This window comes from Corapipo altera, unplaced genomic scaffold (assembly GCF_003945725.1).
Source record: "Corapipo altera isolate COAL_440 unplaced genomic scaffold, ASM394572v1 22b, whole genome shotgun sequence".
In the NCBI taxonomy this organism is placed as follows: Eukaryota; Metazoa; Chordata; class Aves; order Passeriformes; family Pipridae; genus Corapipo; species Corapipo altera.
The window spans coordinates 5,328,366-5,342,246 of record NW_020884876.1 but is presented as its reverse complement, the minus strand read 5'-3'; the positions used below and the strand labels follow the sequence as shown (position 1 = coordinate 5,342,246).

General features: G+C 38.4%; 1 protein-coding gene across 10 annotated transcripts in view; it reads left to right on the top strand.

Annotated features, from left to right (window-relative positions):
* The window catches only part of MTUS1 (microtubule associated scaffold protein 1), a 135,480-nt gene extending 122,668 nt beyond the window's left edge, over window positions 1–12,812 (top strand). For all 10 annotated transcript variants that reach the window (XM_027635667.1, XM_027635668.1, XM_027635664.1 and 7 more), the window contains 7 exons: window positions 1,725–1,939; window positions 2,464–2,569; window positions 3,497–3,570; window positions 3,675–3,770; window positions 6,196–6,312; window positions 7,526–7,623; window positions 8,430–12,812. In XM_027635667.1, coding sequence (XP_027491468.1) covers window positions 1,725–1,939; window positions 2,464–2,569; window positions 3,497–3,570; window positions 3,675–3,770; window positions 6,196–6,312; window positions 7,526–7,623; window positions 8,430–8,646 — 923 coding nt within the window. In that variant the 3' untranslated portion in view covers window positions 8,647–12,812. The remainder of the gene's footprint in view (window positions 1–1,724; window positions 1,940–2,463; window positions 2,570–3,496; window positions 3,571–3,674; window positions 3,771–6,195; window positions 6,313–7,525; window positions 7,624–8,429) is intronic.
* Window positions 12,813–13,881: the final 1,069 nt, after the last annotated feature.

Here is a 13,881-nt window from a genome sequence, read left to right as displayed (position 1 = left end):
AAAGGGAGCAGTTGTAAGAGAAGTTTGTGGAAGGAATAAAGATAGGGAAGTAAAAATTTTTCTTGGTGGTGGTATAGAAAGTATCAAAAACTATGAAATCTGCCTGGGTTGCAGGGAATGTTGTGGTAGGTTTCAGCTCAGCCTCTGTTGCATTATTGCCAGAATGAAGAGCTTGGCTTAAATCTGTCCAGATCAGCAGATCTTTCACACAGACCCAGCACTGTTAAGCCTGCTTTTAAGCCTAATTCACGTGCACATCAGTTTCCATGCAGTACAGCTCACTCTCTTAATGCTTTCTAGTTCAACTGCAGGTTCCAAGTGATGGCAGCAGGGCCAAGACTCTTTACAGTTTCCTTAAAAGAGAGTGCAGGTGTCATTTATTGAGTTACTCACATGCTTTTAATGAGCTGTAACAAAGAAGGAATCAGATGTGTAACTGAAGGTGCTCTGCTGGGGCAGGCTGGTTTCCCTCCAGCTGAGCCCACTACTGCTTTGGGAATCAGTCCTTGTAGATGCTGTAACTGATTTATTTAAGGCTCAAACACAGCTGTGATAAAAATGCCCTGTACTGCCTGTACAAAAATCCTTAAATCTTCCTGTGCTTTTACAGAGTTTATATTTACATTGTTTGGGCAGTGTGCCAAACTGCTGAGAAGTGCATGAATGCACGATGTCTCCTGTCTTTGAGGGTCACATTAAGATTTTAGTTGATTTTTCTCTTGAGCAGTCACTCATCTGACATTTATTTTAAACCAAAGTACTGGAGTCCATATAGAAGCAATTTTGCTCAAGGTCAGTGACTACACTGTTGTGTTAGAGATCCTGTTTCACCTTGCTTCCAGGCTTTGGGTGCAGCTGGAACTGCGAAAGGCGTTTGCTGCAGTAATATTAACAGTAGGAAAGTGACTTCTCCTATTCAGGCCTGTCTGGCTGGAGATGGGAATGCTAAATTTCAAACTCAAAAAATAAAAGTTATTAACTTCTGTTTTGCCTTTTAACCAGCTGCAAATATGGGGAGACAAGTCTAGGCAATCTTCATAGCATACCTGTGTTAATACAGTTGTAAAGAGAATTACACAGCATTTCTCTTTGCTTAATACTCTATACTTTTTGGCTAAAACTGTTCTGTATCTTGCACATTTAAATATGTTAGACATACAAACATTAGCAGTACTTTCACATTGGCAGTTCTGTATCAGGCTGTGCATGTCAGGCCAGAATTGCTTCTCTGCTGTATATCTGAGTATGAGTAACATTGCATGTGTAGTTTTCAGGATATTAAGACTCAAATTTAGCTAAGTGGTTTATATATAAAAACATAAAGTACTCTGACAAATAAGCTACTGAAATGGGATCAAATTAGGTGAAGTAGCAAATGCAATTAATTTTTTTATTGGAGCACTTCAGTCTGTCTCTTGAGACATTCATTCTTCTATGACATGACAAACTGTCACACTTGTGCTTTCTGTGTGGGTTCATGGCTTAACTAGATTGAATTAATTCGCAGCATAAGAAACACTGAATTTAATATTTTTGCAAAGATCTTTTCATGTGTTCTTGGAGGTGGCACACATCTCATGGATAAATCATATTTGTCTTTCTATATCCATGGTGCTGTGCAGTGTGTTCACTGTCTTTAATACCTCTAAATGAAGATGTGACATTAGTATTGAACTTGATCTAGTTACTTTTTTTTTTCTCTTTTTTTCTTTTGACATCTTTAGTGACCACTTCTGCAGCTTGTGAGAAATTGGAGAGAGACAGGAATGAACTGCAAGTTGCTTATGAAGGGTTTTTGCAAAAGTTAAACCAGCAACATCATGATGACTTAGCTGAGCTGGAGGAGAGGCTTAAACAGTTTTACACGGCAGAATGTGAGAAACTCCAAAGTATCTGCATTGAGGAAGCTGAGAAGTACAAAGCACAACTCCAGGAGCAGGTTTGTAATATTCAAAGTAGAAAAGTTCTCTAGCAGTTGATTTCTGCTACAAATGAGTCTTCAGAGAATCCTGGGTTTTCTGATAACAGAGCTTCTTTATTTAATGTGAAACTCTACTTCACTGCAGCTATAAAAATACTACTACGTTAAGCTGTACAAATCTTAAGCTTATGTTTAAATGTGGTAGAGATTCCTTGTGTTCTGCCAGCTTCAGTAACTTCTAGAACTCCACTGGATATTTGAGGCAGCTTGAGTTTTAAGATTTATAGAAACACACCTGCCCTCTGACCTTGCTTTGCAACAACTCCTTGTGTGTGACAGATGCACACGTCATCCTGTTGGTAGTGGTAAACTGTAATGCATCATTTTCATTTACTGAGTGTTGCACATGGCTTAGCTTCTCCTGTTAAATCCTACTAAACCATTTAAAATGTACTCAATGTACTACATAAAGATATTGAAACAATGCTTTAAACAAGGGTTGATACACGTAAGGGGAGAAAAATCACGTTGTCATATTGCAGGTGGACAACTTAAATACCACACATGAAAGCTTTAAGCTGGAACTCGAAAACAGACACTCAGAAAAAGTAGAGGAGCTGAAAAAGGAGTATGAATCCTCTTTTTCAGGCAAGTATTTTCTATTCAAATACATATGCTATAGTATTGCTAGTCACAAACAAAAATATTCAGGCTTTCTGATCAGTATGTCCACTTCATTGTTCTTAGTGGCCAGCTGTCTTTAAAAACATTGGCTGAATTCCTTCCTTTGGAACTAACAAGCCTCATTTTACATACAGCAATAACCATGATCCCATTGTAGTTGAATGAAACTCTTAAAACTGTTTGAGTGGAAGTGACTTTTTCTTTCAGTAGAAAATGTCTGAATTGCCTTCAATGTCTCCAGTGGCTGGTAATTCCTCCTACTCCCTAGTTCAATAAGGAGCACCTCAGAACTGAAACTGAGGATAAGTAGGTTGTATGCTTTCCAGAATGACACAGACATTATACACTGGCTACAGTACACTGGGGCAAAAGTGGTTCTTCAGGGAGGGGGTGCTGAGTGTGCTTAGGTTTAAATGACATTGTATTTCATTAATTTAAGTGATGATGATTTCCATCCTCCTTCCAACTCCACTTGATAGCCAAATTTCCAGTGACACTTCTGTGTCTTCAAAACTGGTGACGCTTCCACTGCTGTCAAAGAGCAAACTCCTCTGCATAGCATCTCTGAAGGAGGCAAGGAAATTTTTTCTAGAATCTTGTAGAGGAACACAATTTCAGTTTTTGCTGTGTTTCCTTCTAGAAACTCAGCTTTTCTCAGATGAAATGGATATGCAATGAAATGGATATGCAAGGGGACAATCCACAAATCTGAAGTGGCAATAAATCTGATACTTCATACATGCTTTGGATCAATTAATGATAAATGTTCTTTCTGTATTGTCATTGACTCTGCATCTGTGCATATGTGTATAGGCTGGCTTTACAGGCTGTTTCTTTTCAAAAAGAATTTTCAGTTCTATATTAAAAATCTGCAAAAATAATTTGTTTCAGAGCTCAAGAGCACCCATGAATCTGAAAGGAAGTCACTTGAAGATTCTTTTAAAGAGAAGCAGGAATTGCTGGAGGTTTGTTAAAGGGCTGGGTCATTGCAATAGTCTAAAACTTGAAAGGCAGTTTGGAGATGTGCAGTCAATTCTTGGCCTAACTATACCGTGTGTTTTCATTTCAGAAAAAAATCGATGAACTAAAAAGTGAAAACGACTCTCTGAGTGAGAAGCTGAAATTAGAAGAACAAAAACAAATAGCCAAAGAAAAAGCCAGTGTTGTAAGTCTTGATCTTCAAAAGTAATGTGGATGAGCAGATCTTGCCTGGGGTTATTCCATAATATGAAAGGTTTGCAATCAAGCCTGATAGGACTCCCATACTTAGTAATATTTTATGTAAGTGGCTCATCTGCCAGTTTTTTGCAAGCACTATGATGCTGTCTATGAATTTTGCCACTATAAATCTATAAAACTGTCTAAGTCAGGGGTGTAAATAATACCCTAAGCTAAATTGAAGACCTGTGTGTATGCAGAAGTTGTACCACAGCTTTTTTCTGGACAGTTGATAACTGTTCTAACAGTGCTATGATCAGTGTGGGCTTGCATCACTACTACAAAATTTTTTTCTTGTACTTGAGTCTTTAACACATTTATTCAGACATTGATTTCTAGTTGTTGCTGATTTATCCTTCAGATAAACTTTTTTCCTGCCTTTCCTCTCAAGGCTGCTGTTATCATTGATGCTCCTGGGATAGAAATGTGCTCTTAGAGAGCACTGGGAGGGTTAGATACAAACATGCTTATCTTTCTGGTTACCCAGAAATAGCTGGAATACTAGTAGTATTGTTTATTCCACAAAGAGAAATTCCACGCCTAAAAACTCACCTAGGATGCCTCCAGTAGAAGTTGCCCTAGTTTTCACTGGAATTTAATTTGTTTGGGTTTTTTCTTCTTACTGCTTATTCTAGTGGCAGGACAGAGCTGCTGCAAGAAGAATATGCAACCACAGTATGTTGCTGTGGTAGTGGGATTTTGAACTGTATTCCACAGGCATGCTCAGATCTTGTTTATGTTAAAGGAGCAATAGTCAAGTGCCTTTACAGAGCTGCAAATGCACTTTGCATCCTGATGCATCATAAGCTTGAGGCTTCTCTGTAGAGAAGTACCAGTTTGACTCAGCATATTCTTCTGTACTAAGCAAAAATTCTGCACTATCAGAATTTCCAATAGCTCTTTGAAGACAGAGATGTGTTTACAACTCTCTGGTATCCTTTAGATAGCATCACTTGATATTCCCAGCTTTTTTTCTAAAAACTTATGTAGACCTTTCAGTCTTTTTATTTGGCTTTGTGTTCTGCTATGAGTAGCTCATGTGGGTGCTCAGATTAAACTTCAAAAAGACATTTTAAGACCACTGGGCTAGAGGAGGGAAAGACAATGAATTGAATATTGAACATACTGTAAGCTGCATTTAAACTTCTCGGGATTACTTTTCTCCCTAGCTCCTGGCTTCCATGTAAAGTCACAAGAGGGAGGAAGGAATTGTCTGCTGCCTTCACTGAGGCAGCACAGCATGCTCCACCCCTCACATGGACTTCTGTTCAGAAGGGGTTAAACAAGAAGCACTGATGCAACAGTCCTTAAAAACAGGCAGGAGAATGAACTGCATAGGTGATGTTACCTGCAATATGTACTGTCCCTGTCCCTGTGGGACTGTGCCCCATAAAACTGCAGGCATTGCCCTCCAGTATGAGGTTTCTGGCGCAGCAGTGAAGCTGTTACTCAGTGCACTGCACCTGTATTCTAACCCAAATACACTAAAACAAGTTTTGCTTAGATACACAACACACTTAAATATTGATTTGGCTTGTGTTCCACTTGGACTACCTGGAAATGGACTGAGATTTGCTTTACTTCTCCTTATTTTTGCCTGTGACTTTGCCTTTGAAAAGTAGAGAATGTGTTTTATTCTGCAGTGTTTGAATGGTTCCTTCCTCTGGAATATAGGTCCTTCAGGAAACCACATATGACACTGCCCTGTCTCCCTCCTCTCCCCTCCACCTCTCAGAAAACAACAAAAAGGAAGAATAAAAAAGGAAGTCCTAACTTGCTGTATTGTAGACAAGTCATGGATGTACAGCAGTGCAAGATTTGTGTGTGCAATTTCATTGCCAGGGTTTAGCAATAATGTAAAATTGAAAACTTTGAATTTCTGCTTATAAACAGGGAAGATCAGTCAGGTTCTGAGGTTAAACTTCTGGTGCTTTTTTGAACTATTCCAGTGTCTGAAGACTCTTCAAATTTTTACTTTAATTATCTCTTGGGATGGGTTATGAGTAATATGAAATAAATTTTGGAACTCCTAGCCTTAAAGGGAGCCTTTGGGCAATCCTGTGAAACAAGTTTTGCTGTGACAGCGTTAGTGCCTTGAGTCACAAGTGTTTTTCATGTCTGTGTATGAAGTGTTTTCTGAACAGCTTGTGAGGAAAACTGCAACTGTCCACCTACACCAAAGGAAAAACAAAGTCAGAGAAGAACGTCATATCAGATCTTGTTATTTATTCTAAACTGTTTAACTTGATTTCACTTAGAACAAGAAACAGTTGTTACCATAATTATTTTCTTGCTTTTTTTGAATAGCATAGAAACAACTAAATTGTTCCTGAAATTCAGGGCACTAAGCAAAGTCTCTGGAAATCTTTCAGAAAAACCCACAGATTATGTACCTGGAACAGGAGCTGGAAAGTTTGAAAGCAGTGCTGGAGATCAAGAATGAGAAACTCCATCAGCAGGATATAAAGCTAATGAAGATGGAAAAACTGGTGAGTGTTCCTACGAGTCTGGCAGATTGGGGTCATGTCTCTGTGTTCTGATAATGACCTCAGACTGGTCAGACTCAACAAGAATTAATATTTTTTGTTTAACAGGAAATATGAAATCATGATGGGACATGCTCACGTTGTAGGTACAGCACTGTGCTGTAACGTAAAGAAGGGGAAAGAATGCCCCAATGCTGTAAATGACCATGTTCTCTTTTTTACTTCCCTCTCTTCTCCCTCGTCCCCAGAGGAAAAAATCCTTATCTGCTACATTTGCTTGAGTGGTATGGAAGATAGACTGCACTGCCAGGAAAACATTAACAAGGAAATTATCCTAATTTAATAAGAAGGGATCATATATGAAATGGAATAAATGTTGATTAGCTTAGGTCGTTCATTTTAGCTGTTATCTTTGAGGTGCTACTTTAGCTGTGCGGACTTGCTCCTGACCGGTGTGTAATTCCACATGAAAAGACAATTTTGGGGCCAGAACTTGTAATTACTCAGCATGCTGTTATTTGTGTCACGATGGGGTCCTTCTTCTGGGTGGGGCCTTCGAACACTGTTGTAATACTTGCTTAAGCAAGACTTTAATGAGGAAGTATAGAAAGAAGTTTGGATACAAAGGAATACATTCAAGTCAGTTGCTCAGTGTTGTACAGCAGCATATGTTACCCTGGTCTACAGTTACTAGTAAATTACTAGCAAACCGTCATCTTTCCTGAGAGATGTTGGCCATAGTGTAGAAGCCCTTGGATTATCCAATCATTTATTCAGTTTTTCCTTAAAATGCAGTAGAATCAGGAGAGCAACAGAGAAAGCTGTTTACACAGGGAAGCTCCTAAATTTGTCATGTTACTGTGTTATTTCTAGACAGTCTTCTGTCTGCAACAGCTTCTAAAACTGCTGGCTGTCACTGGCAGAAGTTACTAGAATGTACTGGTTAACAAGTAGAATCATTATGCAGTCCTCTTTGCTGGCATCTAACCAGCACGAGTGGCCAAGTGCCAGTGTTACGCAAGGATAAGGCAAGTAGGATCTATTTGACGTTACAGAACATTAGGCCATGGCAGCAGGTCAGTCTGACATTACTTCAGGTTTTTATATCTACTGTTAACAAGGTCTACAAACTCCAGATTACGAATGTCTGTGATAGCTCAGTATTTTGATGAGCGAATGTATAGGTTTTATTTTAAACTGTGACCTTCTTTCTAAGGTGGAGAACAACACAATTTTAATGGATAAATTAAAGAAGGTTCAGCAAGAAAACGAAGAATTAAAAGCTCGGATGGACAAACACATGGAGCTTTCAAGGTGAAAAATATCTGTGGACTTTTAGATGTGATGAGAAAAATTTCTGTATAAATATTAGTGAATGCAGTTTTATAGTACTTTGTAGAAGAACACATCCCTTTCCTCCTCACTTGTATCTCTACAAATGTGCATTCCTTTGTAGAAGAACAAGCAGGAACAGACTGTAAGGGGGTAAAGACTCAGTATGTTCTTCAGTGCTCAAAACAAACATTTCAGGGAAGAAAAAGCAACTTGGAAATACCCTTCTACAAAGATTGTCTCTCTTAAGTGAGCTAAACTTGTGTTTTAACCACTTCAGTGAGTGATTTGTCCCCAGTTTAGATCAGTGTGTTATATATAACAAATATGTGTTACATTTATCCAAAATGTGTTTTATTTAGCAATAACAGTATTATTTAACATGAACAAAGCAGGTCTGAGGTTCTCCTAACTTCAGCTTTTGCTTAAATCGATGGTCAGACTCTTCCAGTTCGCAGCTTCTGTGTTGAGCTGAGACTGCAGCAAGACCCAAAGGTTCCAGCACAGCCATTTAAAAACATCTATTATTTTAAGTAGGACAAGTCTTACTCTTCAGAAGTTTTTTCCAGCCTTTAGGGATGTTTCTTATTGAGACTTTCTTCTGCTTTCTACAAGCTACCAGTTTAAATCCAGCAAGGATGAGAACATGCTATCCTCCCTTTAAGAATGGAATTTAGTTGTGAGCCAAGCAGGGGTTTATGCACTTTCAAACCTTTCTTTACAATTCAGTTCAATACTGTAGCTTTCAGCTTGGGTTACGTGTTCTTATGTAAATCTTGTGTTTGCAGGCAACTTTCTACAGAGCAAGCTGTTTTACAGGAGTCACTAGAGAAAGAATCAAAAGTAAACAAACGCCTGTCAATGGAAAATGAAGAACTTCTGTGGAAGTTGCACAATGGTGACCTATGCAGCCCAAGAAAACTGTCTCCGAGTTCTTCATCTGTGCCTCTTCAGTCCCCACGAAATTCTGGTAACTTCTCTAGTCCTGCTGTGTCACCAAGATGACATCTCTTGAGAGAAAGAGGGGATTGCATTTCGTTTCTGATCTGCAGAACCAATCTTAATTTTAATCGCAGGAGCAAGAGCTATATTAGCCGACTACGACATCTGAACATAACTGGAAACTATTCAGTGCAAAAATGGCGAGAAGAGACTGTGAATATGGGAGTAAGACATTCACTCCTCCCAAAAAGACTTGTTTATGACCTCTCTGGACATTGTTGCACAAAGCACTTAAAGAGCAAGGAAAGACTTGTTTGTTGCCTTTTCACCTAACTCTAAGAAGAAGCTCAGGGGCTTAGAGATAAAGATCACAACCTTTAATATGTTCCTTATCACCGACACTTTTTTAAGGCTGTGTGTGTGTGTGTGCGCGTGTGTGCTGTGGATGGAATGGATGTAACACACTGTGCGTGTGTCTAATGCTGCCTTCTTTGCTGTGTACGTAATAAAGGATAAAAGCTGAAGACTATACTTCATTTACTTCCTTGATACTGTTGACAGTATGCATGCTTTTAGCAGAGTAGCCTTGCCCAGCAATGAGGAGAAACAGCCACTCGTACTGTAGGTTAGTTTCCTTCAGCTTTCTGGCTTCAGTTCAGTAAAAAAATGGCATGAAAAGCTTTGTCAACTGACTCATTAGTGTCTTGGCCAACCTAAGTATGCAACTTGGAATTAATTTTAAAAACAAACTGAATTGCAGCCATATTTTGCACGGGTTCTTGGTTTTGTGTCCATGAACAACTCTGCCATTTATGAGGAGACGTTTTTTGCAGGATACAGTGGATTTTGGCTTTCAAGTCAACAGGGTTGTAGTCAGAACCACAGTAGCCCTTGAGGTCAGAAGTTCTTATTTGAGCTGCAAGTTTAGAAGCCTAGACTTTAGCATCTTACCAGTTGAAAAGGAATTGCTAATTTCCCAAAGCATCAAGTCCATTCCTGAGGATACACTAGATGTAGATTGGAAAGCCAAAGCAAAAAATGCAATAATTGTCACTAGGTGCATTCTTAACTCAGTTCTCGAGATGAATCTTAAGTAATTGGTGAATTTCAGTGTAGCTGGTGACACACTTACTTTGCCTTTTTAAGCATTAGGATTTGTATGAACATTCCTCAGGGTTGGCTAAATTCACCTGAGGAAGAGGGAAAAGGTGGTATCTGTGTATTTCGTCTTGCTAATACTGCCATACCTTCCCTTTTAGACTGCAGGATATCGGTCTTTTGCTAGTATTTGGTGAAAGATCCTGTACTAGAGATTCTGTAGAGTAGGGGGAGAAAATTGTCCTGGCTGCTGGAACTGGAGGACAAGGGTGTCAGTGTTTCTGGAAATGTCACATGATTGACCTTTAGTTTCAACAAGGTATTCATTTAGCCTTGCTCCACCCTTGATCAGACCTGTTTAAGATATCTACTTTTTACCTGCTAAACACAGATTCAACTTCAAATTGGTATTACAAAACCCTATTGATGTTTACAGTAGCTTGGGTTTTACAGTAGGGCCAGGACCACTGTTACAGTACTGGTTAGCAAGTGCTGTTAGCTGGACATAAAATTTGCCATGACAGTTACCAGTATCTGCTGAGTTTCCCTGTGTTTTTTAGTAGTTTGAGGACAGGAGTCAGGGGGGAAGGAGAGCATTCAGGGAACTCAACTGGAGAACCACTTCATTTTACCTGACTTGCAAAACCTTGGCTAGTACTGAGGAATACAGACATAGAAACAAGACTCTTAACAGTGCTCATACAGTAAGTAAATTTGTAATAAACTTGTGATTGACTGTTTCATCATTAAATTTACTCAATCTTTCGTAACGAACAAGTTAAGGGTGCCATTTCTGTAGAACATTATGCTTTCTTTTAATCCTTTTTAGGGCACTGTACATACCACTTACTGGTGGTTTCAGTACTTAATATGTTTTTCAAATTTAACTACGAAGATCCTGTGTTGGCTACAACTTGGCTTAAAGTATCTCTTGGAACATTCTTATTTTCTATGGTCAGAGATTTGATTGCATGTATTTGAGCTGAATGCTTTACAATAAATTTTTTGTACCAATTTAAGGATTTTTCTTCTGCTTGTATTAGCCAAATAATCTTTAATCTAAGGAGGAACATTCCTCTAGCTACTAAAAACTCTTAGTGCCTGCTCAGCACAGCAGAACAGCAATAGTGAAGCTTCACTGCACAAATTAATGTTCAGCTAGCCCTTTGAAAATGTTACCCTTGCTACTCTAATGTAAATAGAAGTTACACAGAGCTTGCTTGTGATTATTAGCAATTCAGTTTGAGTTGGCCATTAACAAAAAAAAAAAAAAGAATGTAGATTAGGTACTCAAAGTGCATATGTCTGGTAAAGGCATCCTACAGAACTCATTAAAATGCTCACCTTATTCAGGAAGTGTTGTGTGTGAGAAAAGCCACAGTTATAGTTTAGCAGTCTAAGAGGTCATGTCACAAGAACAGTTGTCCAGCCACTGGTAAGAACTTTATTACATTAGTTGCAAAGTAATGCCTCAAATAAAACATGCAGGAAGATTGCATACAAGTGTTTGAAGGTCAGATATAGCATAGCCCTTCATGTAACAGAGCAGGGAAAGCTTTTCCAGGCTACTGGTACAGAAAAGTAAGTATGGTATAGTAAATAACATAAAGACTGTTCATTTGTTCATAGTTTCCCACAGTACGCAGGACACTCCTCATCTCTAAACTGCTTGCAAGTAAAATCTTTAATGCTTTTATGAAGAAATCAAGACTGCTTGTATATAGAAATCAGACTACAAATAACACCTGTTCAGTGTTTGTCCTTTTGGTCTCAAAGAATTAAATAATTCTATTAATCTGTAAATACTGTTTTAATGTTTTTCTGTTTGAGTATCAGTATTTCAAGCTTTACCTTGGGTACCATGTGTTAGCAAAAGCTTTGTTCAGTGCAGTAACTTTTACATATTTTTGGGGTTTTTTCTTTAGCATAAAGTTAGAAGCCTGCTCACCATAATCATAAGACCAAAGGTCAAGCAATTAAACAAGTGATTTTCTTCAGATACTGAACTTTAACTAGTAGTTCTAACTCTAATGATAAGCTTCAAAGGAACTTACAGTGACATTTGTATCTGTACCAAGTAGTTTCTTGCCATTCAAACTGTCCTTAATGTGGTTCACCTTCAATTCACCCTTCAATACTTTTCTCTAAAGGTCGTTGTATGAGTTGCACTGTATTTGCTGTAAAATTTGAGGTGAATCATTTCCTTAAGCTAAATGAAGATGTTTCTCATTACAAACACCAAAGACACTTGCATGTAAACTGGTATCATGTAATTCATGCAGGAAATTCCTTCTAGACAGTAAGTAACCACTATATTTAAAACTGTAGTTGCCCAACAGCCAGGAAATCATTTAGGGCTGAGCTGGAGTTAAAAAGGTCATTAGAAAGTCAGGATAATCACTGAATGTTTAAGAAACAATTACCCTCTGTCCATTGCTGCTGCCATGCCTTAGAAGAGCAGTGACACAGGTATGGAAATGGAAAGAACAGTACTGGCAGCTTTAGGCATGTAACCGGGACAAGTCATTTACATTTCATTTCCTAGGCTTCATTCTCTTACCCTGGGTCACTGTTCATTTAGGTGGAAATGTGTAACTGCATCAATGTAACAAGAATCAGCCCTGCCCAGGAGGTTTTTAGTAAAATATATAGTAAAATAATTCTCACAGTTTTAAATAAGAATTATTTCAACGCTTGGGGGGGAGGACAGGGGATGATGGACAGGACATGACACTCGTGAAAATTCTTCCTTAAAGGCACTGCTTCTGTAGTTGTTACCAGTCATGAGAACTGCACCTCAGGGGACTACTCAAGCAATGGATTTAAGCCATCTCTTCCTCTCCTGCCACACTGTGTTCAATGAAGTGATGCCACCACATGAATTGCTGTGCTATGAACAAGTCTGGGCAGGTGGCACAATCTCCCACTTGCTATGTATTCTGAAGCAAATCAATTGTTGAATTAAAGGCTCAAATGCACTTTGAACCACAGGAGTTGTGCCAGCTTCCTAAATTTCAAAGGGAAATACATTGTTCTTATAAATGGAAGTGCTAAAAAGGAATTAATACACTGCACAGACTCCTCCAGAAGATAAGGGATTCTTAATTTGGTCAGATTAAAAAAAAAAAAAATACAAACCCAATTTTTCCCCTAAAAAAATGTTACAAGGACCTTTTTCAGGTATGACATTGTATAACCTGTTTAGTCATTTGGGTAACACTGTAATATTCTTGATACATTTTAACAGATTAACAAGAATCTGCCTCTTACACCTTCAAGGCTGGCCCTGCTGCATACCACGTTTAAGATTTTTTTTTTTGTAGATACCTTGATTCCAGAGGCCAAAGATACTATAAGCACCTGGGGAGTGTTGTCCATGAAGCCTGTTAACATGAGACCTGCATAGAACCATTTCAGTCTTTACTGCGGGTATTTATCAGTTACATTGATTTAGGTTCCTGCATGCTGAGGAAAAAGCGTTGAGCAAGCTTGTTTAACGTTTTCATTACCTACACTATTCAAGCTTCTGACTTTACTGAGAAGCTGCCATTTTTACATTAGCTCTTACATCTGTCACTGCTCAAAACAGTGCTGTACACATTTGCTCAAAGGTCTGAATTAGCTGGAGCACAGTGTTACCTCAGGCCTTCACAGAAGAAAGCATTAGGAATTCCAGTCAAATGCACGCTGAGACAGACTGAAGTGTGTGAGCAAGGGACCAGTTCCTGGTTTGGCTCCTCATATGCTCAGAATAACCTGTTTGTCACATGCCTTATACATAAAATGCATCAAATTTTTCTTGTCATTCAATTCCACTACTGAGAAGTAGATTTGTATTGGAAGTTCTAGCTTACATAAATTTGGTGCTCGAGGCTAGGAAGAAAAAGCATTGCCAAAATATCCAAAAATGTTGTTACCAGGTTCTTAACTCTTCCTCTGGCATGTCTCTTTCCTTGCATTAGTTACTAAACCCAGTGGTTTATTTATCCAGGTATAATTCTGTGTAAATGAAACATCTTTCCTTTTCTCCTAAGTAAATCAATACAATCAAGTTGAACTTATGAACCTAAGAAGAAATCCTGCTGTATAATTGAACATTATTCTAATGTTACATTTGCTTTTTTTTCTTCTGTAAATGATAATATATATGTATAAATGCAAGTTTTACCTTTAGCAACCATAATTCACTACATAAGTTAC